At 41.2% G+C, this 26,181-nt stretch overlaps 3 protein-coding genes across 5 annotated transcripts; all 3 read right to left on the bottom strand.

Annotated features, from left to right (window-relative positions):
- Positions 1 to 197: 197 nt before the first annotated feature.
- Positions 198 to 21,809, bottom strand: RB195_000991 (uncharacterized protein; the record flags this gene model as incomplete). Of its 3 annotated transcripts, XM_064197562.1 has the most annotated exons (13): positions 198 to 263; positions 564 to 690; positions 762 to 854; positions 914 to 1,028; positions 1,191 to 1,363; positions 1,712 to 1,803; positions 1,860 to 1,988; positions 2,041 to 2,112; positions 2,864 to 3,004; positions 3,062 to 3,120; positions 3,183 to 3,258; positions 3,320 to 3,498; positions 4,887 to 4,911. In XM_064197562.1, the coding sequence occupies 13 exons, from the start codon at positions 4,909 to 4,911 to the stop codon at positions 198 to 200; spliced, it is 1,347 nt and encodes a 448-aa protein (XP_064053442.1). The 3 variants fall into 3 exon arrangements, with proteins under 3 accessions (XP_064053442.1, XP_064053443.1, XP_064053441.1); XM_064197560.1 differs by lacking the exons at positions 198 to 263; positions 564 to 690; positions 762 to 854; positions 914 to 1,028; positions 4,887 to 4,911 and adding exons at positions 6,950 to 7,086; positions 21,688 to 21,809 and having other exon boundaries at positions 1,114 to 1,363; XM_064197561.1 differs by lacking the exons at positions 1,191 to 1,363; positions 1,712 to 1,803; positions 1,860 to 1,988; ... (4 more) ...; positions 3,320 to 3,498; positions 4,887 to 4,911 and having other exon boundaries at positions 914 to 936.
- Positions 21,810 to 21,884: 75 nt separating this feature from the next.
- RB195_000990 (uncharacterized protein) lies at positions 21,885 to 22,319 on the bottom strand (the record flags this gene model as incomplete). Its single annotated transcript, XM_064197559.1, has 1 exon — positions 21,885 to 22,319. The coding sequence occupies one exon, from the start codon at positions 22,317 to 22,319 to the stop codon at positions 21,885 to 21,887; it is 435 nt and encodes a 144-aa protein (XP_064053440.1).
- Positions 22,320 to 22,391: 72 nt separating this feature from the next.
- On the bottom strand, positions 22,392 to 24,378 carry RB195_000989 (uncharacterized protein; the record flags this gene model as incomplete). Its single annotated transcript, XM_064197558.1, has 4 exons — positions 22,392 to 22,731; positions 22,811 to 22,950; positions 23,063 to 23,474; positions 23,525 to 24,378. The coding sequence occupies 4 exons, from the start codon at positions 24,376 to 24,378 to the stop codon at positions 22,392 to 22,394; spliced, it is 1,746 nt and encodes a 581-aa protein (XP_064053439.1).
- Positions 24,379 to 26,181: the final 1,803 nt, after the last annotated feature.

The raw sequence follows: 26,181 nt of genomic DNA, 5'->3' as shown, positions 1-26,181 counted from the left end.
AATTTGAAGATCAAGGTAGGAAAGAATGATGAAAAACTACGAAGAAGATCGCGACAACCCGTAGCAGAAGGTACTCAATGACAAGGAATCAAATGAACACTGAAAACATGGCAAGCTTACCACAACTACTGGACCGAAAGTCAGCTTTGCAAAGAAGATCATCGAGACAGAGAAAAAAAGACGAAAACAACACTCGATTATTCTTCTTCTACCTTATTTGTGTACCAAAACCTCTCTCGGTATGAACCAAGGTTTTCATTCAACTGAAAAAATAGCTTTATGAGAAGATCTAGTACTGACACATCTGTAATTATAGAAAGATCCGGGAAAAAATGCAGTTGGGGGACTCACTCACTGGCGCCCTTATTTCCCGACGATCTAGCTTACTTTTTTCTCTTAGTAACTTTAGTTTACATGTTATAGATCCTCTAAGACTAATGCTTAGGTCTTAGGGCGATTGATTTGAATATTTACTTCGAGAAATGAGGGCGCCACTGAGTGCTCCTCACATTTTACCCGAAATATCCTTCGATCATGAACTGCAAAAAATACAGTAAATGTACCTTCTGACGTCTCGTTTTAGAGCAAAACTCTACAAAATGTTGTTGTTGTTTAGCAAGCTCTTTTGAATGTCTATTCGATTCACGTCGCAAGGCAACATACTCTTCTCTAAGTTCTCGATACCTAGCTCTAGAAATTGAATGCATCCTAATGTGAGAAGACAAATGAATAAGTCTAACTATTTACCACCAAGTACTTACAATGTAAACACTTGCAGCCTTTCGAAATAATTGTGAACTGATGTACCGATAGTGTGCGGTCCTATTTCGTGGGGGCGTCGTTTCTGACGTTTTCTGGAAACAGCTGTGGAGTACTTTATCCACCATTTTTCCTGTGATTCGAGAAAAAAGACCTTTTTGGCTTCTTTGATTGCATCTGAGTGCTACGGCGGTGAGAACTAGATTTCTTCCTTCTGCCTACACTGTTCTGCCTATTTTCACCAGCTTCGGAGCAGGAAGTGTTATGATCTTCGTGACCAGGCCCAATAGAGTGTACGATTTTTCCCAAACAAAGAAAATGATTAGAAAATCAGAAAAGATGCAAGAAAGGAAATCAGCAATGAAATCTAGCTGTAAGCAGAATATTTTCAATCAGTTCAGTATCTAACAAACAAACTTCTTTGAACGTACCATTTTCTTGTTCAACGTTGCCGTATCCTTTATCTTGTTCAACTGCTCGTGAAATTTTATGACTTCTTTTCGTGGCGGAACGTTCCTTCTTTATGATAGCCGCTTGCTGTCTCTTCAGTCTGATTAACAAGATATTTTGAGCACAAGTTCGGCGACGTCGTCGTCGCGATAACCTGTAAAGAAAGTGTAAAGAAAAAGAAAGTTTGTTGAAGAACGCATAAATGACGGTACAGCATCTACGAGCCCTGTATAAGGTGATCTACTTCGATCGTTGCTTATGTATTTGCCCTCACATTTCGTTTCACTAGCCCTAATTGGTTTCACATTTCATTTCATTCCACTTATTCACAACAATTCTATTGCTCTTGTCTATTGTGACACATTTTTGTGACATTCTATGCAAACTACTAAAAAATACTGAAAAAAAACACTTCAAATTTGCATAGAAACGGGGCACAACATCAACCGATCACAATAAGATAGTAAGAATCGAAGAAAAAAATTCGTTGTACGAAACATACGTTCTTATTTGCATAAGCAGCCGCTGAAGCAATGGTACTAGTGGTTGAGATCTCTGCTTCATGCCTTCACCCGGAGTGTTCACAGAGAAGGCCTTGAATTTTGAAATATTTGTCCAAACCTTTCCAAATCGGACTTCAGCGAACTCACAGCGCACATCTTTTGACATGCATCAGGGTCAGTAAACTGAACGAACGCGAAAGACTTAGGACGTCGACCCATTTCAATCGTTCCATAAACGGAAGGGATCGGCCTTGTAGCCGATTTAGGGAGATGAACCTAAAAAACGTCTTCTTAAATAAGATGAGATTTCTTTGAGCTACGTCTTCACCTGAACCACGGATCCATACTTCCTCGCTATTCGACAGATTTTCTCACTTGTACACCCCTCCGGAAGATTATCCTGGAAGAAAATCGTAACATATCAATCAGTTATGAAGGAAAGCAAAACGAAATGTTAAAGGCATCACCCAACCAATCTACGGATTTCTGGTGGAGTATTGGTATAGGGGATCGTAGATTATGGGGAAGAGGGTGATTCCGTCCATTTGTTCCTAATTGCCGTAGAAAACGGCTCGGAAGATACGGCTTTGAGCGTTTCAGCGCGCTATTTTCTACAACGAGTTCGATTAGAGCGCGCCAGCAGTGTGCACACGCCGCATCTTCCTAGCCGTTTTCTACGGCAATTAGGAACAAATGGACGGAATCGCCCTCATCCCCATAATCTGCGATCCCTATACCAATACTTCACCTGAAATCCGTACCACCTCAGATTGGTTGGGTGATGCCTTTAAGGAAAGGATGCCTCCTCCGATGAGAGAGTAACGATGTAGCGATTTTTTCAGGAAGAAAGCGATGGTCGACGGAAACATCATTACCTTCCCAGGTGAATCAGAGTTTAGAATTCTCACAGTTGACAAAAGGTCAGAAAACGAGAGCGAATCAGAGAGGAAGCTGTTACTGCGACTGAAGTCCCAGAGAAAAGTTTCTACTAGATAGTTACTGATACAGAAGCAGTTGTACAAATAACTTCAAATCACATTCTGTGCAACAACAAGTCCCTTACACTTCAAACATTTAGCTACTTGTACAGGAAAACTGCGTCCTCTCTTAAGAAGGACGATTTCTGTGTAAAGGTTGAAAAAAATACTAACTAAGTAGACGGTACAATCCTCAACGCTCCATTCCGTTGCTCGATACTTCACCATAAGCTTGTTTTCTCCACTTCTTTCGATGCAGAACATGTCTGTTATGTTGGAAATGCTTTCAACAGTTCTAGGAGATAAGGAAATGGCCTAAACCAAAAACTTGTTGGTAGTTAGTAGAAGGCTTGTTACTCAATGCAAGTTTACTTTTAGAAAATCTTCCTGGTTTAAACCGATCGCTTTGACGACTTCCTCAAATGCCGCCTCTAGAAAAAAATTAGTAGTTGTTGAACACTACTTTCTTGTTCACGTAAGAGCATATGCTTACGAGGGGTGCCAATATCATCTCGAGAAGTGAATAAGTGGTTCAATGGCGAAGGGAATGTCCTCAGTGCAACCTCTATCTGTATATTATAAATATCAATTTCAGATAAAAGAACAAGCACAGTGGCGACAGTACATCACCTTGTTTTTGATCATCTCCCGCAGACCTTTGGTACGTCTTCTTCGACGTTTTTTCGTCAGTCCATTCTTCCACTCATCTTCACATGTAGACGCTTTACTCGATTCCGCTACAGGAATGTCATACCGCGCCTTCTTCTCTGGAGTCTTATTTTCTGACAGACCAGAACGACGCCGCTTTCCTAAAAGTGATAGACAGTCGAGTCATCTATACCACATATCTCCTGCAAACCTTTACCGGTTCATAAAGCAGCATTCGTACTAGAGAATACTACTGTATACAGAACCTTCAACCTTACAGAGATTTGCTTCCACTCGATATTTTCGATTTCTCAACTATAATCGACGTCGAATGCGTCAAATCGGTTAAACGGAACACCTGAGACCTAACACTCTTTTTCTCTACTTTGCCACAGTTGAAGACACATCACAATCACCCGAAATTAAGGAAGTCGCCAAATACTGTACCGAAAATACCGATGTGGGGTAGTGTCGTTGGGGGGGGGGTAGCTACTCAGTGGCGCCCTTATTTCTCGACGTAAATAATCAAATCAATAGGGGCTCTAAGGCGTAAGCATTAGTCTTAGAGGATATATGAAATGTAAACTTAAGTTATTAAGAGAAAAAAAAAGTAAGTTAAAGCTTCGAGAAATAACCACTGAGCGCCCCCCTTCACCCCCGATAGCATCAGGGAGCAGACATGAACAAACATACATGGACAACTATGATAAACCACTACCTCTGGATGTAACTTTGAAAGTAACCTCAACCTAAACGGGCGCTGCTAAGAAAAAGGAACTTATTTATAGTCGGCGTGGAACGTATCATAAAATGACGAGGCAGAACGTCCTCGGTGAAGACGAGCACCTCATCTTCTTTACACTACCCCAAAAACTCCTAGGAACTCTTTGATTCTTATGTCTCTTTTTTTTCGTATGTATGAACAAGGTGACGTAGTCCTAACAAACCCTTTTCCATTAGTTTTATAGTCTGTTTTACCCCTAGGATGCCTCCGAGATCTTAGTAGTGATTCTATCCAATTATTTTTTTCTTTTGTATAACTTACAAGATTGGCGTCCCTTATATTCCGAAACATAATAGAATCCGAATATCTGTCTTAGAAAAAGGCCAACTATGTATGGATTCACAAAAAGGGTAGAAATCTAATCGCTGCAAACTGAAGTCTTCGAGGACACGCCCTTGAAACAAGAGAAACTTTTGAACAGCTAGAAAAGGGTTCTCTTCGTATTATGACTATGAAAGATGGAAACCTAGCGCAAAAAAAACGATGAAATCCTTACAGACTAACGTCTTAGAGTCGCCCTAGAAGAAAAACAAACAATAAAACGAAAGGAGAAGGACTTCACCAACACTACATAATTCCATTCATGCACTATCATGCAAAAAAAAAAGCAAAGAGAGCTCGGGAACATTACCGCATGCTGGATACAGAACTCAGTGCACCCTTCACCGAGAACGCGTCACATCCTCATAATACAATACTTTCTACGTCGATTATAATTCGTCGCCCCTCCTCCAAAGAAAGGAAGCAAAGACTAGTAAAACTGACCTCTATTGTTCTGACAATTGACCATCCACCTGCCGGAAAATACGTTGCGCTCGTTAGACACAGATGAGCACTGAAATGACAGACACAATTTGGCCGATATCCGTAGTTCTGCACTTTGGATAGGGAAACATCTACTTTAGAGTGAGCAACTGAGACACACGACATAGTAAATTTGCAAAAACCCGAATAAAAAGGGAACGCTGCTACTGCAACATTGCACACATGGCTGCAGCTTGATGCTGGCATCTCTAAAAATGGGATAAAGAATGATCCATGAGAATGAGCGACTTGGACCTAAGGGAGATAAAAGTAGCCAGATCGACACCCAGGTATCGTCCAGCAAAAACATATTAGGCGTCACTTATAAGGCTTTATGTGCAGATTGCACATACGCATCTATGTCAAGCCGTGAGGACTTGCGGCAAAGATCGAAGTTTTTCATGATAAATTCACTGACGAATCAATCCACTTGGGATGCGCCAATGCGTTTTACTGCAACTAGTTGAGATTTTGGAATAGGTGTTAGCCCATACAATGACTTGCGAGGGCCAATTGATGACCAAGTCAGTGTTTTTATCCCCTCAGAGAAATTTGGTATCAATTTAAGGCTCCGGGGGATGAAATTCTCGGTTCGGAAAAAGGTGGGGGTAAGTGTCGTTGGGGAGCTACTCAGTGGCGCCCTTATTTCTCGACGTAAATAATCAAATCAATCGGGGCCCTAAGGCCTAAGCATTAGTCTTAGAGGATCTATGACATAAACTAAACAGTAAACTTAAGTTACTAAGAGAAAAAGTAAGTTAGAGCTTCGGGAAATAATGGCGCCACTGAGTGGCCCCCCCAACGACATTTTCACCAAGGGTGGTTTCGAACCATCGACTGTGTGGACTTCACACGCGGGTGTGGCAAGAGCCGACCTGTAGCCGACTGCGCCACAGCCGCGTGTAAATTATCGGGTGGGGGGGAGGGGAGGGATGACAACACTGACTTGGCACATCGGCTAGCTACCGCAAGTCATTGTAAGGCCGCACGCGCGTTCATAAATATCAAACGAAGTCTGAGTTGAAGTCGAACGCGCAGGCGCATCCCCATAGGAATTGATCAACGCCGTGCACTTTATCTTTTACTTTATCCTTAATAGATGTTTTTCGCACTAGTGGCTTCTCAGGTTCTCGCACGGTTTCTGCAAATACAACTAAGGCGAGGGAACTCGTATCTAAACTTACACCCGGCTGCGGGAGGCCCCGACCATTGGATTCTTACCATAAAACAAACGAGAGAAATATCAAAGTTAGTCTTTATACAAGAAAGTAAGGGAAGTATGACCTTCCAATTTAAAAGTGGGGGATGAAATTGGAATACGGGTTTTTGATTCTTGTCTTGTAGCTAGCGACGATTACTTTACGTGAGTACGCATAGTTGTGTCCAAACGACACGAAGCACAGACAGTTGAGTAAGCGACCGCGCTCGAAGCGGTGCGGTGTAGCTTAGCACTTGGCATGCTGATTCTCGCTACTGCCACCCATCTCTGCAGTCCGCCATGGTCCCACCTCGATTCCTGTCTCCTGTCTCCACCGCATCACTTCGAGCGCAGCCGCTTAGCTAATATCTTTTCTTCTTTCCAGTTTTCTTCTCGTTGTTTCATTTGTTCTTGTATTGGTTTCCTCATTTAATTTGCATTTTCATAATTTCCCTCATCTTCTGCATAAACTCTCTTTTACTTCTCTTGTTTCTCCGTTCTAGGGGAAAATGTAGCAGATCTTAAATAGATAGATTTTTTAAGACTAATGCTTAGGATGGCCCACCTGATTTAGTTATTTACTTCCAGGAGTAGGAACGCGACCCCCTCCTCCTTCCCCCAACTATTTTTTACTCCGTTCTATTTCTATTGTTACTCTGTGTCACTGTTTTGTCTTGTCCCCTTGTCTTGTTTGTTATGATTATTTTACCTCCTTTCTCTGTTTTTGAAGTTGTATATTTGAACCTTTCCCTGTTTCTATGTTAATGTTATAGTAATCGTTGCGCAGTGAAAGCAGCTATCAACTCACAGAAAGAGCAAGCCTTACCTCTGATAACTGGTCTGGGTGTTGCCCACATCGGGAGCATCCTCGAGAAGCTTCGGCTAGCGTTGCTGTCCTTGATATCGTCGTCCAGTGCGTCCTTGGTCTGGTGGTGTCCGGTGGCTAGAGTCCTCCCGTGTGCTCTAGACGAAGGTTCTTATGAGCCCAGCCACGAGGTCTCCTGTCTCCTCACAAGCGATTTTAGTTCCAACACCTTTGTTTCTTTTATTGATGCAGCATGTCCTGTCCGTTGTAGCACAGCACTTACTTCATTTATATCTGTTCCATTTTCTAACTCTGTTACATCCGCTCTTGTTTTTGTTTCTGTCCTTTTCTTCTTCTTAACCACTCTATACTTCTTCCACTTTGTTTTTACTTCACAATCTGTGTTGCTAATTACTTTCTTGGCTCTTAGTTAATGAACTGCATGGCATTTAGATAACATTAACACATGGCAAGAACATTGAAGCTAAAGGATAAAAAAATGATGGAGCTGTCTCAAATGAAAGGAAAGGCTCTTCTCTACCATCTCTTTCAAATTTGAAAAAGTTCATCCTGAATTATGTTGCTTCGATATAGGGCAGACAATAAAAAAAGGACGAAGTAAAACCAGAGTTGTCCATAACAAAACCTATGTAGTGCTCTTAGACCTTATCTGAAGTTGAAGCTCATAAAAACTTCCGATAGACTTTGTTTTTGGTGCCTTTGGATTCACTTTGAAGAGCATTTTTGAAGTTTTCTGCTACTGTTCAACCAACTTTGGAAACAGAAAAGGAAATCAAACTTTCCTCATATTCAAATTTAATCCTTTCACTTTCTAAAGGAAGTAAATGAGTGAACGAAATTCTTCGACAGGAATTAATAATTTCCTAAAGTTAGAAACTTAAAGTTTAATTTCATTTCCGTTATTTTACAAGTTACCAACTATCCGCTTACTCTGAAGATACTGCGGTTGCCGTAGCAAAGAAATATATGGAAGTGAAGTGTTGCCACAAAGACAATGGAATCAACGGGAGAATTTGGTCTTCGCTGGAAGCTTCTCAAAAAACGTTGAACCAAATTGAAACCATTGAGGCACCTTGGTCCTGATGATGGTATTACATAATGGGAAAAATGACATAGAAAAGTTAAGAACACCGCCGTTTCATTCTCTCTTCTTAGTGAGGCTAAGTAATACTTGAATTAAAAGCAGGTGTCCGGCTATTGCGTCAAGATACTTGTCCTGGGTGCTGTGGGAATGAGGTGAAAACGGCTGCTGAACCTAATTATGTTGAAAGAAGCCCGCCTATAAAAACAAATGGAACAGAGAAATAAATCAAGTGAAATAGAGTTGATGCAAAAGACGAGAAAGGGAATGAAAATGCAAATTAAACAAGTGATAGTAATAGATAAGGAAACTAGTATAAGAACAAATTGAACAACGAGAAGAGAACTCAAGGGAAGAATCAAAAAAAAATATTGGCTATGTACTAGAAGTAATCTTTGTTTGCTACCAGACAAGAATCAAAATTCCGTATTCCAGTTTCACTCCTCATTTTTAAATCCGAGGGTCATACTTTCTCTCTTGTGTTACGGCTTATTGTGATATTCTCTTCATTTGTTTTACGGTAGGAGTTTGTGAAATCCCATAAGGGATCCATCTTCTAGCTTTCTCTGAGCCTATTCATCCGAAACAACGCAGGAAGAGATTACCCACACCACTATTTTGAATTTCGTGGCGTTAGCATGGTCCAAGGGGCGGAGCCTCCCGCAGGTATAGATACGAGTCTTGGAGGAGAGCGGGATTGTTAATCGTCACTTTTCCGTATGTTTGTGCAGTAACCGAGAAATATGTGGTTATCAGTAGTTGCTTTGAGTCTTATAAGCCTTATAAGCTCAAATTTCTTGGACTTTTCTCTAACTAATGAATGGTTTTTTTTTTCTGAAATTTGTTCTAAAATGAATGTTGGAGGTATTAGCTCTGGTCTATGCTTGATCTAAGATTTAATTTCATTTGTCAGAGATATAAACGGGAGTAGTCCTTCCTTCCTTTTTACTACGTGTTGTGTCAAGTCAAATTTTTATTCTTTTTTTTTGTTTGAGGAGAGCCCACAGTCACTGCTTGAGGAGCAGACTTTTCTGAATGGAGAGATATCTTCTATGAAAAATGCAGAAATGGAAGACGATGTGAGCCGTAGCATATCCAAAAACAGCAGAATGGTAAAACACTACTGGTCGCTATTTAGCCCGTTTTGTTATTGTTGAAAATTTTGTTCTTTTGTCAACCAAAGTGCTTAAAATGCGCTTGAATCATCGTTAAATATGATCTACAACACCGCTACTAACTTGTGTCCCAAAAATCCGTCGCAAACCGTCGGAATTCTTGGAAGCGGGCAAAATTAAATTTTGAAAATACCATTCGAAAGCAAATGAGCTGCTGATTTCAAATATGCTTCGAGAATTTACTTTTGACAAATGCGTGGCCTGAAAACGAGCAAAGTTTCCTCAAGCCCCGTTAATTACTTTCACACCTCCGCAATTCTCCCATTGGCATATCCCGCGGATACATCTCCATGGAAGAAAGGGGTGCTCATAGGATTTCCGCTTATTTCTCGAAATCAGACAAAATGTCTATTACATCTGTAATCAGGTGGTTATTTAGATCATTTTGGCACCCCACATCATATGTTGGTTCGACATTTCCATTCTCTTCGGAAATTGACGAAAGTGCTCCATCGAAGATTAATAGAAAGCCATACTTTCCAAGCTGTGACAAATCTCCTAGGAAGTTTTTTAGTGAACAACTTGTACTTGACAATAGTTTATATTGTAAGTTTCTAGCTTTGAAAATGTCCAGTTTTTTCCGGTGTCAAACTTACAACATTACTATATTTCGTTATTTGGTCCAATTTTTAAACAGCTGTCAACTGCTTAGAATGAACGCTTAAGTCTCGCAATTCGGTACTTCCCTAAAACTCTCGTTCCTTTACGGGAAGTGAATTAGGCGCTAACATTGGATGACAGCTGGTCATGGTTTTCGAGTGACCAAATCGGGGAAGATTTCGTCTGTTTTCACAAAACAAAAATTTTTTGGAGCCTCTATGAATTCTTTTAGTACCTCAAGTAGCTTTCTTCTCACAAAAAGATGCTCTTTCGAATGATGTTGAATTTACCTTCATTTACAAACTTCAAAATTTCAACACTGACTCCGCCCTCTTATAAAGCAGGCGATATTCTATAGCTGGAATGGTTATCGCGGCCCAGGCATGGTCAGGCATCTCACACCTTCGATAGGTGACTTCTCTGGCGATTCGGAGTCACTGAGAGACAGTAATGTTTGAACATAAATGAACGGTGACGAAAATTCTACACAGTTCTTATTTGTAAAAACAGAAACTGCTAGGAAGGAAGACGGCTGACGAAACTAAACCAAGAAATACAAAGAAGAGGAGAGGAAAGAAAAGGAAGAAGTGAATATTATTCGAATTAAACTGCCGGAAAACATGGAAAACTCAAAAATTTAAGAAGTTCCGATTTTTTCCTCCATAAGACGTCTTAATTTGTTACATGTCTGTCCTTTTCAGAAGGTTTGTTTCGTTTGTTTGTATTTCCTTCCGAAAGCTTGTAAAATTGGAGAAGTTGTATGGTTCCAATGAATAAGAACTGTGTAGAATTCTCGTCACCGTTCATTTATGTTCAAACATTACTGTCTCTCTGTGACTTCGAATCGCCAGAGGAGTCACCTATCGAAGGTGTGAGATGCCTGACCATGCCTGGGCCGCGACAACCATTCCAGCTATAGAATATCGCCTGTTCTATAAGAGGGCGGAGTCAGTGTTTTGAAGTTTGTAAATAAAAGTGAATTCAACATCATTCAAAAGAGCGTCTTTTTGTGAGAAGAACTGGCTATTTGAGGTACTGAAAGAATTCATAGAGGCTGCAAAAAATTTTTGTTTTGTGAAAACAGACGAAATTTTCCCCAATTTGGTCACTCGAAAACCATGACCAGCTGTCATCCAATGTTAGCGCCTAATTCACTTCTCGTAAAGGAAGGAGAGTTTTAGGGAAGTACCGAATTGCGAGACTTAAGCGTTCATTCTAAGCCGTTGACAGCTATTCAAAAATTGGACCAAATAACGAAAGAGAGTAATGTTGTAGATTTGACACCGGAAAAAACTGGACATTTTCAAAGCTAGAAACTTACAATATAAACTATTGTCAAGTACAAGTTGTTCACTAAAAAATTTCCTAGGAGATTTGTCACAGCTTGGAAAGTATGGGTTTTTATTAATCTTCGATGGAGCACATTCGTGAATTTCTGCAGAGAATGGAAATTTCGGACCAACATATGATGTGGGGTACCAAAATGCTCTAAATAACCTCCTAATTACGGATTTAATGAACATTTTGTCCAAATCCGAGAAATAAGCGGAAATCCTATGAACACCCCTTCCTTCCATGGAGATGTATCCGCGGGATATCCCAATAGCAGGATTGCGGAGGTGTGAAAGTAATTAACGGGCTTGAGGAAACTTTGCTCGTTTTCAGGCCACACATTTGTCAAAAGTAAATTCTCGAAGCATATTTGAAATCAGCAGCTCATTTGCTTTCGAATGGCATTTTCAAGATTTAATTTTGCCCGCTTCCAAGAATTCCGACGGTTTGCGACGGATTTTGGGACACAAGTTAGTAGCGGTGTTGTACTAGGGTCACTAGTAGCATAGAATTTATAAGGGCGAAAATATCGTAGTATCCCAACAGCTTACCTCCTATACAGCATGAATTATCTGTGACTGAATAAAAATTAATATAGCCTGTGTTGGAATATAGGAACTTCTTCAACACATCACTCGTTTAGAATCTACTGAAGAATGAGGAAATGAATTGTCTGCGAATCACCTGAGCTGCCCATACTTGTAACAATTCATCTAACGAAGGTCATGGAGAAAGAAGTGATCCGCAGTTTTTTCATTTTTCATCTCTATCCATTTCAAAAAATCCGCTGATAAATTAGTGGGGAAGAATAAAATCTAATGGAGTTTTCAACATTTTAATCCTTTACCAGTTCCTGGCCTTTTTCAAGATAGTGATTCCTTTGTTGATCTAATTAATTTAATTAATAGTTAAATTCCTCGTTTCCACTCATTCGGAGAACTGTTTCCGGTAACATCCACCCAAAATATAAAAAAAATTCCACGTAAACGAGGCAGATTGTAATGACGATTACAGGAATCGGCATGATGAATTTCTGATTATGGCGTCTGTTTTTTTCTTCTTTTTTTGTTCAACGAATGTTGTAGAATAGCGATGATTTCAAAATCAGCTGCAAATTGTGAACAGTTAAATGTTTGCGACAAAGTGTGGCTGGACGTTTTTCCTAACGAAAAATCCATTCTTTATTCTAATTGTATATGGTCTCATAGAGAATTAACTCATCTGCTGTAGTCGAACCAAAGCGACCTGAGGTTCGGTGCAGTTGCATAAATGACTACAGTGGAAGCGGTACGGTGGAGCTAACGGTTGTGATCGAGCTGGACCCTCGCTGGGACCATTCGTCGTTGCAGTTCTTCCGAGTGATGCAAGCAAAAGTCCCACCTCGACTGCAACCGTTGAATTTTTGCATGCAGCTGCTTGCGCAACTGTGTCGGGTTTCAGGTCGTTTCGACACAACTGTGCACAACTGACATTGAAGAAAATGCGTGCGTCAGATCTTTGAGGTTTTGCGTTTAATCCGAAGAAAAAACTAGGCAAAACCTTGACCAACTTTAAATTTTAATAACTAACTTAACTTACTTTCAACGGTCGACTTGATATCGAAGTTTTTGATGGAAAGTCAGCGTAAAGCTTGAACTAAGTATTTAAAATCCGTCTCGGCTTTGTAGCGCATTAAAAATTGAACGAAATTTAGGCAAACATGGTGAAACCATGTGAAGAAAAAGCTGAACACTTCCGATATAAATGCTTTTTTTGCTATAGTGCGGGAACTTTGTAATACGGCAGTTAATAAACAGGCTTACTGAACTTCTTTAACTGTACTTTGCGGAGGTTTCTTAGTGCGTGAGCCGCATTAAAGACAGTATTTTTTGAATATGGAATTGATATGGTTTATAGGGAAGGCGTAGAGTTGTGAATTAGGGAAACGAGCGCCTCTCCGCGCATCTTCCACTAATCGCCGTAAAAAAAACTGCGTGGAAGACACCGTTCTTTCCTACGAAACCAGTTGCATCGCGCGACCCACGTGTACGCATTGCGTCCACGGACGAGTGGTTGAGGAACAATGAGGTGTCCTCACTGATTATTCCAGACCTGCTTATTCAAGTGAAATCAACGAAAAGGCTGCCGATAGGATATTAGTCCTTTTATACCTACTGCCTGAAATCATTAATTTGTTACATTTTGAACAGAACCGTAATCACGTGATAAAACAGCTGATGAGTGTGTGAGATGGATGTGGTAACCAAGGACGAATTATATTCATTTATTAACTTGGATTCTGCATAGATGCAAAATTGCTTGATGCTGCTTTTCACATGCAAGGAGTTTTCTTGATTGACCTTTTGGAATACAAAGAAGTTCCAGGATGCATGCAAAGATGTCTGCAAATTCGTTTGTGGCAGTTTTTCGTTGTAGGAGGACGTGAGGAACAAAATCCACCATCATGAAGAACACTTTCTCATTGATGGAAAAAAGGCGAATATTTTGCTAGTAAGGCCCAAACATTGCCTGAGAGTCCTGAGAGTAGCGCTCTTGAATGCAACCGTAACGTAAGGTTTTTTAGGGTCTTCGGATAGAAAACCGCCATTAGTCCTTTTGTTTTTATTTATTTTTATTCTTTCTTTTTCCTTTCCTATTCATTTTTTCATTTTTTTCTTTTGTTACCGAGTCGTTGTTAGTAATGTGAGAGTGGAGATACACTCCAAAATGTAATCTTTTTTCTACAAAAATGTCCCACTGCACTTTCTCATATATCAGTTTTTGTTTTATTCTTTCTTCTTTCTTTCACTTCTTTCATTTCACAAATGTCGTTGTGATGTGTCTGGAAAAGTACAAGTTTTAGTTTTCCATTACAAATTTTGCTATATTGAGATATTTCTTTGGGAATTGAAATCTATTAATACTGCGTCACAGAAACATTTAGAGGTATTTTTTTCATTTCATTGGTGAACAAAGGGAACATCTCTTATCCGCTCTTCTCCTATGCTTGAACTTCCAGCTGTACGTGATGAGTGGTTACGTTTATTTCCTGTGTACAATAGCTTTCACATTTGTATCGTTCTTGCCTAGCCCAGCCCTCCGGTGGCGAATCAACTTCTGCATTCCGTGAAAATTATGCAAGAGAGGATATGTGTCATGGATTACCCTTTTTGTAGGTTCTACTCAGTCATTGCTGAGTGCTTCCACTCGGGACGCATAAGTGCTTCACCGCGATCTATTTCTGGAAATTAAATTTTGCTGTGGATTCTCCTTTTTTTTATGTCTCACTCCGCCATTGCTGACTGCTTTCACTCCGGAAATCTAGGTGCTGCAGGGTGATCTATTTCTGAAATTAAGTTTGATGTATATAATTTTTTGGATGTGTCTACGTTGCCAACAAGTACCGCAAAGATTTTTTTCTTCCTTTTAATACCAACTATCAGCTATGGTTTCCGGTGACAGGAAATTAACTCCACTTCGTTGCATGTACGTAGCTGATCCAACAACTATTACACTCAATGTTCCTTCTCTTTATGTCATACCAGTTTGTGATTAATTTGGAAATAATTACCGTCTAAACTATAAAGTAAACGACACAATATGTGTCTGCAATCATCGAAGTCTCAAAATATTTTGATATCCGTTCACCAAGGCGAAGATGGTAAGAGACCGATATTTAACCAGAGAGTACCGAGGAACTACCATCACTCGAGTCAACCAACCCATTCTTCCCTTAGGAGTCGATAAGTTGTAACCAGACTTGCTTGTGAGGATAAAAACATAAGAACACTGACATGATACGTCGGCCCCCTACAATTCATAGTGTAGGCCAGTTGCACTTTCTTAAACCTCGTACGATTCTGAATTGTAGTGAATGTGGTGGCGCGTCCATGCGGATTAATTAACGCCAGAGACTTCATCATTTTATCCTCATTGCTTACTGAATCCATAGACCAAAGGTTAGAGGCATCACTCCACGAATCTGAGGTGGTACGGGTTTCAGGTGGAGTCTTCGTATACGGGATAGTAGATTACATAGAAGGGGGTGATTCCGTCCATTTTACGATATTGCACTTGATTTCGAAACTACCTTCAAGGATATGCGCTAGAAATAATAGAAACTTCGCAATGAAGTTCGACGTGCTTCTACAAGACGATGTAAAGAGGATGAAAAATTGCAGAATGTTCATCTCTACGACTTGTACTTCCGAATAACTACGTACATTTTTCGTTGGTCGGGTACATTTCACCATGGATACAATTCCTCACTAGAAGTCGCTGACTACAATATCTAAATTTCGTCCACTCGTCGTCTATAAAATCTATCTAAGCTAAGCGGATATCATGGGGCGTAATTGGATGTGGAGGCTGTGAAATATCCCTTGTTGGCTCGCCGATGAGGTCGCTCAATTTTGTTTCCTTGCACTACATAACTCTTGTAACTCTTCTTAGTATTAATAGAATTAGCACGGGTCAGTTAATCGCTCTCAGAAAAGGGCTAGTATTTTCACATTTTTCGCTAAACTTCGCAAAAATATGCGAGGAAATAGTAACTCTCTGTTTACTTCTTCAAAAGTTCTTTAAGAACACATAAGGCTGGATATCGTGTGTCCTGTTACAGTTATCGCAATCAAAACTTGAACGTCCTGGAAAAATCGAGCCGCAGCTTTTAAATCCGCCCTTTTTAGAATGTTTTTTTCCTCCTATTTCCGCATCGACCAGCTTTGATAAACAATTAGGTTTGGAAAAAGCGGCTTGCTTCCGTGTTCCCTTCAAAATTTCATTTATCTCTAAATTGACTGATTTCTCATTCGCACCTCGTTAACACAGCTGAGAAATTCAGCTCTTTGGAGTTCCTGGAGCAGTAGAGCAGAAGAGTCTTGACTGTAGACTTCGCTCTCAATTTAATCATCACTTAGAAGCGTTGACCCGCGGTTTATTGTCTCAAAAATAAACTCTACGAAACCGTATCAGACACCAGCAAAATTGTGGTTCGCACGAACAACTTGGGGAAAAGTGCAGCTCTATAACTGGAAAATCACATTCTAAAATAAGAAGATCTAAAAATTACATGATATCCCATTTTTCTGCAAAATTTACGTCTAGCGCGGAATTTGTTTACCACCAGCTTTTTGGAACCGCTAAGAAGGGCCATTAGATGTTTATGATTTTAGTATTTCCGTAATTGTCTCCGCAAAAATCCTATGTCGCCCTATGCAGAAATATAAGATTTTAAAATCCTGCCAACCTTTGTTATATGAAATTTATTTCAGTCATAGTATCATATTTTAATATTTCCTCGGATGTTCAACAATCCTTGCAAAAGAAAAACTAAAATAAAACTTTTTCGTGGTTGAATTGATTAAACTTCCGCAACAACACTCTTTGAAATTATTCCATTTATTAAAGAGCAAGTTTGAATGTTTGGCTTACGTGGGACTTTAGCAACTTTGTATTGCTCGCTTCGCTTGCTTTAAGTGACAAAGAAAAGTCAGCCAGAAAGTTTTAGGTTTTTAAGGTTTTTTAAAGGTCATTGTTTTAAGGCTCCATAATTTTCTGCTGAAGAATCAAATCGTTCCTAAAAATAACATGTTAAATCTCATTCAAATGTGTTTTTACTATATTTTGGAATATTTTGCAACACTTCCACTATAATTGTCAGTATTTTGGAAATATGGCCAACTGTTATTTAATCCTGAGTCAATGTTGCTTTTTCTTGACATTAGCGTAGTAATATATTTAGTAGATATCATTCGCTGTCTTTGGGGAAGTCTCCTTGCTTCTCAAACCAGATTATGCTAACTGCTAACTACTATTAAAGGCATCACCCCACGAATCTGAGGTGGTACGGATTGCAGGTGAAGTATTCGTATACGGGTTGGCAAGTTATGGAGAGGAGTGTGATTCTGCCCATTTCTTCCTAATTCCCGTAAAAAACGGCTCTGAAGCTGCGGCGTGTGCACAAGATTGGCGCGCTCCAATCGAATTCCTTGTAGAAAATACTGCGCCGGAACGCTCGAAGAGGTATCTTCCAGGTGTTTTCTACGGCAATTAGGAAGAAATGAACGGAATCACCCTTCTCTCAATAATCTACGATCTCGTATACGAATACTCCACCCGAACTCCGTATCACCTCAGATCCGTGGGGTGATGCCTTTAAAAGAGCTGTTTGAATAAAAAGTATCATTTCCCAAAATGTGGTGTAGCAGACACGACGGGAGAAGACTACAGGAAGATAGACATACAAAGACGTGCATTAAGGTACAGTGGCGCGGACGCGGCCGCTATAACCATCACCGAATTTTTTTTTTTAGAGATTTCGCTTATTTCGTATACAGTGCACTTAACTCTATAACATAGGATTTGTGCATCACTAATCCCATAGGTCCACATTCTAACTTCGCATAAAAGTGTCGACGGTGGTTCTGTGTTACGATACGAGATCTATTCAAAGGATTTTCTTTTCTGCTGTTCCGATCTGACGCTGTAGAACAGACTTCTTTTTTGCTTTATCTCACTACATTCTAGGCTGCCACTAATCGGACGCCTACGTCATTGGAGTCTCTGTTCTCTATTTCGTTTCATATACATATATGCAAATACGCATACGCATATATGCACCAGTCTGAACGTTCGGCTAACACCGAACATCAGACTTCTTCTGGTGCACGCCTCATACCCCTTCACCGACCAATACAAATTAAATTTTGAGGCATTTCTCGAAAAATTAAATTTGTGTTCTTTCTCTTCTCTTCTTTCTTCCTATCTACGCTTCTTTCGTTCTTTCCTTTTTAGAAATCTAAGCATTCCCGTAATGATCATGAATTGAAGTGATGATTTTATGGTCTTCTTCCTAAATTCGCCGGTACTACATTTGGAGAGTATTCAAACTTGATTTCACACGTGCATATATTCCTTCGACTTTGCAAAAATTTGGGAGCATAATTTAAAACATGAATTTCTTTCTCTTTCTCCCTAAAACTTAGCGCAGAATAATGTGGTGACGTGAAAAGACATGAACGCCATCATCGTACTGATAAAGATAAGGTTCCTCATTAGATCATGTAAACTGTTACCTGCTATTTAAGCAGCTGGTTTCACTCGTATTTCTAATCTCCAAAGAAGGAATGTTATCAACGTGATGAGGTAAACGTACGGGGGAATAGGTATGCGGTGGAGTATGCGGGGTTGAAGCGCAGCACAGCAGCTTTCATGGCCATAAAATGGTTCACAACGTTTCGTTTACTTCTTGAAAAATTCACTTGGAATCATTGCGCGGTATTACTGCGCATTAATTCAACCAAAGCGACGCCATTGGAGCCGTCCCACCCCCTTATAACTTGCCGCCGGTACAGCAGTTCGACGCTGTAGGAACGTTCCACCTCATTTTATTGACTTTCTGGCGCTGGCGCACCTACCCGGCGCCGAGGGACCGGTGTCACCCCAATTTATCTCTCTTCGGCGCCAGCACACCTATGATCTAACGCCGCTGGACACGTCTCACCGCATTTTGAAATTTTGTTACACACATACACATACACCCAAACAAACAAACACACGTGACAGATTAAGCCCGTCATTATATTATATAGCATCATATCATCAGCATCATATAGCATCATCATATTATATAGCATTTATAAAAGTGTGTAAAGTGTCTGGCATTAATCAATCCGATCGGGATGCGCCTCCACGTTCACTTCAAATGATTCAGAATCGTTTGAGGTTTACGAACGTTTAACTAGCCTATGAAATGGCTTGACTTGCGGTGGCTAGTCAGTCAGTGTTTTTATCCTCGCAAAAAAGTCTAGAACCAATTTATCGACCCCGCAGGGATGAAAGGCTTGGTGCGCACTAGGGCGGACTCAAACCTCGCATCGAGCGTGCAAGAAGCAGAACCTCTAGCTGTTACACTATACCCTCCCACAGCATAATATATTTATTTATAAATACATACATAGTGCATATACATGTACCACGTCAAAGATTGAGTCCGTTACTACAAATTTCGTTTGAGGTTCCATCTTGATGTTTCGTTCATTCAGTTCCGGCAGCTATGAGGTACTTGTGAGCACTGGTCGGGGTTCTTTCAAGCATGCTTAGCTTACGTACTGTCGATGAGAAAAATTAATGTCCCTTATCAGATCAGTGAAGGCAGTGTGGAGGTAGAATCGTCCGAAACACTCTATCGAAAAGTCGGAATTCAGTACGAGAGGTTTTGCACCGATGCTATCCTCCACTGAATCTTTGCACAGTCCTTTCTTGTAGTCCCAATAATTTTCCTTATTGTAAACGTATTCCCCAAAGGTGTTAAATGAAAATTTCCTGAAGTAATACTGGCTAGCTCATGCGGGCTCTACCTTCATTACAAAGACTACGTTCCGTAAAAAGATGACTGATAATGAAGGTCCAGCTAACAAAGTTAGTTTTTTTCTTATTGATTTGTTCAAATTGTAGCTAAAATTCGTTGAGATTTAATAAATAAATATTGAAACTTCTTTGTTAACAGATAATGTTCCGACGTTCAGGGACTGGAAAGTCGAAGGTATTAGTGATTTATTCTCTTGAGCACCTCATCATCCCACGGTCAGCGTTCAAACGCTCGAAACATCCTATCAAAAGACACATCAATTTCAATCTCTCTGTGGGGAAACACCAAGGCTTAAGTGAGATCCGTAATCTTTGTGCAGCTGGGAAGATCAAAGTCTCCGTTAGGGGCAAAGGAGATGAATTCGTTCTCTTATTACGTGAACTAGACATAGCAACAACAAGAGAACATCTTCAGGATGACAATATATATGTTCGATATCCTATATCCTGCCTACAAAGAGTTTAGAAGGCCACGTGACTGTCGAAATATTTGAGTTGAAACAGCTGGAGCAAATTGTATGAAAACTTTATTACACATATTAGGAATGTATGTTCAGTCTTATACACTTTGATACAAACTCACAAACCTAGGTGTCACATAGAAACCGTTCTGGTGTTATTATGTGACCAGAATAAACAAATGAGGTAAGAACTAGCAGATTTGTTGTTCTTTGAGTTTGGTTTTCCAGGTTCGGACAGAGGTATTAATCTTGAAACGTAAGCCGTTAATAAAGAAAGTTCAATAGCAATCTTGGCTTTTCAGCTATCCCTAAACCATAAACTCACACGTATTTAGCCCACTGAAGTAAACAACTGTTAGTGAAGGTTACTTCGTTTTGTCTCCTTTTTCATCACTACGCTAAATGCTGTTACCCTTCATTTCTCGAAACTTTACTTTCAATTATTGCGTTGATAACGGCGCAAGAAATATGAATCTAAGGGAACATAAAAGTGGTCACATGGTCACATTTTTCATAGGAAGGAAGGCTTTAAAGAGAGTAAAGGATATAGACCAATCATCATGTTTTGATATAAGATTCACTACTTGCACCCTATTCAGGATATTAAAAACGCTCTTTGGTGTTTACTGAATAAGTTTTGAATTGAGCGCGGAAAATTGTCAAGAACAGCTTGATAAAAGAACGTCGACGAAATCCAGTGGAATATAAGTGGAGGGTTCTCGGTCCCGGCTAGGAAAAACCGTCTCTATTAGAACCTCAGAAACGAAACCAATTTCAATTTAACTAAAAATAAGGCTGCTGCAAAAGTGATTAGCTGGAGGATGCTTTCAATGGATTATAGAAGCTCGATGTTTTCTTAAAGGTATCAGCCCACGAATCTGTGGTGGTACGAATTTCAGGTTGAGTATTCGTATACGGGATCGTAGATTATGGAGAGATGGGTGATTTCGTCCATTTTTCCCTATATCAGTAGGAAAAGACGACCCCGGAAAGCTGTTTCTTATGATGGCTTATAAGCGCAGTGCAGTGCAGTGCGCAACGTTTGCGCTCCGCCCAACGCCACTCGCAAACCGCAGGGGGTGGCGCAAAGGTGGCGCGCTGCAATTGAGGACGTTGTAAGAAACAGCGTTCCGGGGTTGTCCTTTTCCACTGATACAGAGAATCATGCCCCTCTCCATAATCTACGATCCCGTATACGAATACTCCTGAAATCCGTACCACGTCAGATTCGCAGGGTGATGCCTTTAAATTATAGCAGCAAACACTACATTTTCGCTTGAATTCTCTTAAATGACAAATGGAAGCGAACACCACCAGGAAATCATCTGTTACTCGTCTATGACAGGATTCCAACAACTGCAACCAGCAACCACTCTTGGAATCTTTTAAAAATCATTCTAGTGCAGAATTAATGGAAGTTTCTGTTTCAGGAAAGTAAAAGCAGGAGAAAGTAGGAGTATACTTTGCTCAGCATGTGGTTGAGCGTTGCGATTCCTTACCTGAATTGGAGCAGAAAGAATCGATTGTCATATCTTCAACATTGCACATAATTAAACACTAGTTTCGCAGTGTAGGTGTGTGGGTGTTGTGATACGTGCTTGGATCATTTTTTCAACAGCAACAGAAACTACATCCTGTTCCATCTTTTCAAATCTACCTTTTTGACTTTTCCACAATTAGGTCCTGACAGGATCTAAGGAACTTCAATAAATCTTGTAGTAACAGTATAACGTGACTTACTTACTTGACTTAATCGGTGGGCTGATGTCACCTCCTGCGATTCTCGTGTGCCGTCCTTGAACACAGCTCTGCTCAACCTTCTCGATTTTCTGCGAGAGCTTGCACAGAATCAATCCATTCATCGCTATTCCATATTCTGCGAAACCTTACGTCTTGCCTGAACTGCCTATCCACGATGAGTGTCCTCAGGTCCTCTCTCACCACCTCAGTCCAGAACTTCCGTTGTCGGCCAGGTGCTTCTTCCAGCTCGAACCCACCGAACTCCTCAGAACTCGTTTAACAAGCCGATCTGCCGGTCTCCTTAATATATGACCAAAAAAGCGAAGACGATTTACTTTAGCCACTTTCGGTGCAAGATGTTGATGTTTTCCACGTGTCACCCACCGATATACCACATCAATTTCTGCGTAAAGATCTTCATTGTAGCATACCCTAGGCCAAAAGTAGCCGAGTAGCAGCCTAAGCAGCTTTCGTTCCGTGCAATCAAGCCTCTCCATCATCGTAGATGGTTCTGCGAAAGTCTCCGATCCGTATATCATGATGGGCGAATTGCGGTAACAGAACTCATCGACGAGTTCTATCGGTTGTTCGTCCACCCCGATTCCCGCTCGAGGTCTCAAGGAGATCCACATCTGCTTGCATTTATCGGGGCGTAGACGTAGTCCATAGGCTGCAGCCAGCTTCGATACAATGTTGACAACATGTTAAACTTTCGTATTGCTTTCTGCGAATATAACAACATCGTCGGCGTACTCGAGATCGGTCAAGGAGCGTCCTGATGGTCCTAGAATGATATCGGCAAGACACCGATCCACTGTTCTTAGCATAGTGTCTTCGATGGCGAAATTGAGCAGGAAGGGTCCTGCCACTGCCTCTTGTCTTACTCCAGTTACCACCTCAAACGGTGTTGTACACCCGGCTGGTGTTCGAACTGCAGCAGTTGTTCGTTGATTCATGTCATCAAGCAAGCGAACGAACTTTCCTGGCACTTCATCGGCGCGTGCACGTTGAGAAGACGGCTTCGGTAAGTACAGTCGAACGCGGCTTCAAAGTCCAGAAACGCTACTTGCATTAGCTTCGAATACCGCTGCCAGATTTCGATCACTCTCCTGACGATGAACACCTGGTCAATCGTAGATCGGCCAGGACGAAAGCCAGCTTGCTCGTCGCACGTTGTTTCTTCGCAATGTTTAGTGAGTCGGTCAAGGATAATCCTCCAGTACCTTGTACATAACACGCAGCAAAGAGATTCCTAGGTAATTCCTAGGGTCCGTGACGGATAACTTCTTGTGGAGGGGAATAATGATAGCGTGTCTCCACGAGTCAGGTATCCTTTCGTCTATCCAGATTGAACAGATGATCTTTGTCATCTCACGAATCCCAACGGAGGAAGATATTTTAGCATTTCTGCGCTAATCACATCGTCTCCACCAGATTTTCCATTCTTCATTTTTTGAATACAGACTAGAACCTCCGACTCGGTCGGTGGCTCCTCGTTAACCGCATATGTCAGCCTATGAACGCACTCGAGTTCAGGACTTGACGGTGCTTGCCGGTTTAGCAAGGTCTTGAAATGTTCCCTCCAAATTGGAAGGGTTGCTCCACCGACAGCTACTCCATTGGCAGTGTTGAGGACAGAAGAACATCTTTTCATTTTGCTGCTGTACTGTTTTTGTAGAGCATAGGCTTTCCGCGGGTTCCTGTCCTCCCACGCCTTCTCAAACTCCATCGCTCTTGAACTCCACTCGTTATCGCGGTCTTGTTGCAGTTGACGACGCAGCTTCCTTCTAAGACGCTTTTCCTGGTTGAAGTCATAGGCGTTGCACGCGACACATACAGAATTGTACGTGGATTCGGTTTCCGATGCAAAAGCAAACTTCTTTCGCGGCAATAGAACTGGAGCGTTTCCTTTGCAGCGTCCTGGATGCTCTTTTTGAAGAAATCCGCATCGCTAAGCTTCTTCCTGGTCCGTACTCCAACATGAATAGACACGCGTTGGCGGGATTTCTTTCTGCATTCTTCGTCTTTCAGATCTGCCATGTTGATTTTCGGTTGGAGAAGAACTCCTCGATTTCTCTTGTGGAACCGTATCTTGAGGCTGAGATGAACTGGACGGTGGTCAGAGTAGAACGAGACGTCCCAAACAGCTCTAGATTTCCGTACATCTGACTGAGGAATGTTCCTCGCTAGAACATAGTCGAGCTGAAGTTTAAGAGTCCTCATATTCCGCTTGCGCTGCTCTTCAGACGTTAAAACGGTTGACACCTGCCACGTGAGCTGATGACGTCGATGATTCCTCTTAAACGTGGAAGTGATGATGAGGTCCCTCTGTTTGCATAAGTCGACCAGGCGGTCACCGTTGTCCGACGTGCGCCCCACTGGATAATACCATTTTCCTAGCACGTCGGATTGCTGTTCGATTCTCATCTTCTCATCTGCATCGATTCGGACAATGACCAGCTGCTGGTTTGGTACTTTAGATATCAACGCACTGAGTTCATCATCGAAGGCGTCCTTACTGTCCTTACCGCAGTCGTACAAAGGCGCATCTGGAGACGTTGATTTGAATTCCTCCACCAGGTTCTTGTAACCGTTCCTCACAGCTATCGCGCCGCCACGTACTTTGTTCTCATCAGCATCGCCGCAGTATATGGTGTAATTTTCGATGCTGATGACGGGCCCATCTCTCATGCGTGTTTCCTGCAGTGCAGCAAAAGGCACAGAGACATCGCAGAAGCCTAGACCGGGCGGCTTGTTGAAGTTCACTCGATAGCGTTCGGCAGTTCAGCGTGAAGAAACGAATGATTGTTGCGAAAAATTCCATGTTCCCTTCAGGCAGTGGACCTTTCAGTTTGTGGGCTTTGGCGTTGTGCTGGACGACAGCACCTTTTTGCAATGTATAGGGATCTTAACATCTTAGCATATAACAGTGCGGGTTATATAGCTCGTGCGCTCCCAATGCTCGAACGCTGGATTGCGTTTAGTTAAAGCAGAGGCCATCACGTGCAGGTAGCAATCAGACTCATATACGTGGTCCCAATATAACGTAATTAAGCTACAAATTCCATCAGTGTTGCTGTCAGTCCTATTTGCTTCATTTTTTTCACATTTTTTCTTCTCAAAGCGCGCCTGTGTCGTCTATTTTTTCCTAGGCAAAAAACAACGCAAACTATCCGTTTATAATTCATTTTATGTTTGCTATCTATAAAACAAGTAATATCCATTCGAAGTTTTTCGGTCCACATGGTACCGCTCAGGGGCGGAGCTTCTTCAAAAATTTCTTCATATGCTCAGCTGCGATTACGGTTGTCGTGGTCTTTGAGTTGTGTTTGAAGCTTATTCAGTTAGTTTTAGTTAACCTGAACTGCCTGTCGATGCCACGTTCCTAAAGTTCTTCCGTCAAAACTTCTGTCCAGAACATTTTTAACGTCCGGGTGGCTTCCTCCAGTTTGGATCTGGGAGCATCCTCAAGGGAACTTGGACAAGAGGATCCAATGTTCTCCTTATAATGTGGCCAAAAAAGCAAAAAGGGTTTTCTGCGACTACTTTAGAGAGCGGAGCAAGATGTTTCCTCGCGTCTTCCGCCGGTACCATATTCACTTCTGAGTGAACTTCGTCGTTATGGCCTACCATCGGGCAGAAGTAGCCTAACGGTCTAAACAGCTTTGTTTCCATGCAGTCAAGCTTCTCCATCACCGTCGACGGCGCTGCTTCTTCAAGTCTTCGATCTGTACATCAGGGCCAATTGCGGATAGGTAGACTTGCAGCTTGACTTCGTTGGCAACGGAGATCAACCACAGGCACTTCTTTAAGATTTCATGCAGAAGTGGCCTTAGCGCACCTTCGCTGAATATCTCTCTCGTAGCTGACGTCGTTCTTCAACATGCAACCCAAATAGCAGAACTTGTCTACAAATTCAATTGGTTTATCCGTTCACCCTGATTCCTGCTGAGGGCGGAGACCCACATCTGCTCACATTTATCAGGGAGGAGCCAAAAACCGTAGGCTATTTTCGACACAACGTCAACAACATGTTGCAACTTTGCGCTGCTTGAAGCGACTGTTACTAAATCGTCTACGTACTCGAGATAGGCTACTGCACATATTAATAAATATTGAAGGCTGGGTTATGGTACTGTCCGATTTCTTTTCTCTCTGAACCCAATTTCTATGATGACTAAGCGCACAGTCGTAGTCGACTGCTACCGTAACGACTGAATTTTTTAACGCTCTTGGTCGTCATTGGTAATCGCACTACTTTGGTGGCGACGGTCGCTATGTGATGTCTAACGGAACAAACAGCTAAGCAGTTATATTTGCCAGATCCGTTCATAATTCTATTTTTACTATTAGGCAGAACAAAACTGCAGAGATAATTGAGTTTGGGCAAGCTGACACTCGAGTGATGTCAACTAAGAATTTGCTCATTTTTTGTCTATATATTTTTGATATTATTATTTTTTATTATTTATTTTATTACTTTTTTATTTTATT

This window comes from Necator americanus, chromosome IV (assembly GCF_031761385.1).
Source record: "Necator americanus strain Aroian chromosome IV, whole genome shotgun sequence".
Taxonomy (NCBI): domain Eukaryota; kingdom Metazoa; phylum Nematoda; class Chromadorea; order Rhabditida; family Ancylostomatidae; genus Necator; species Necator americanus.
The sequence above is the reverse complement of the archived record's forward strand: the minus strand, read 5'-3'. Positions and strand labels throughout refer to the sequence as shown.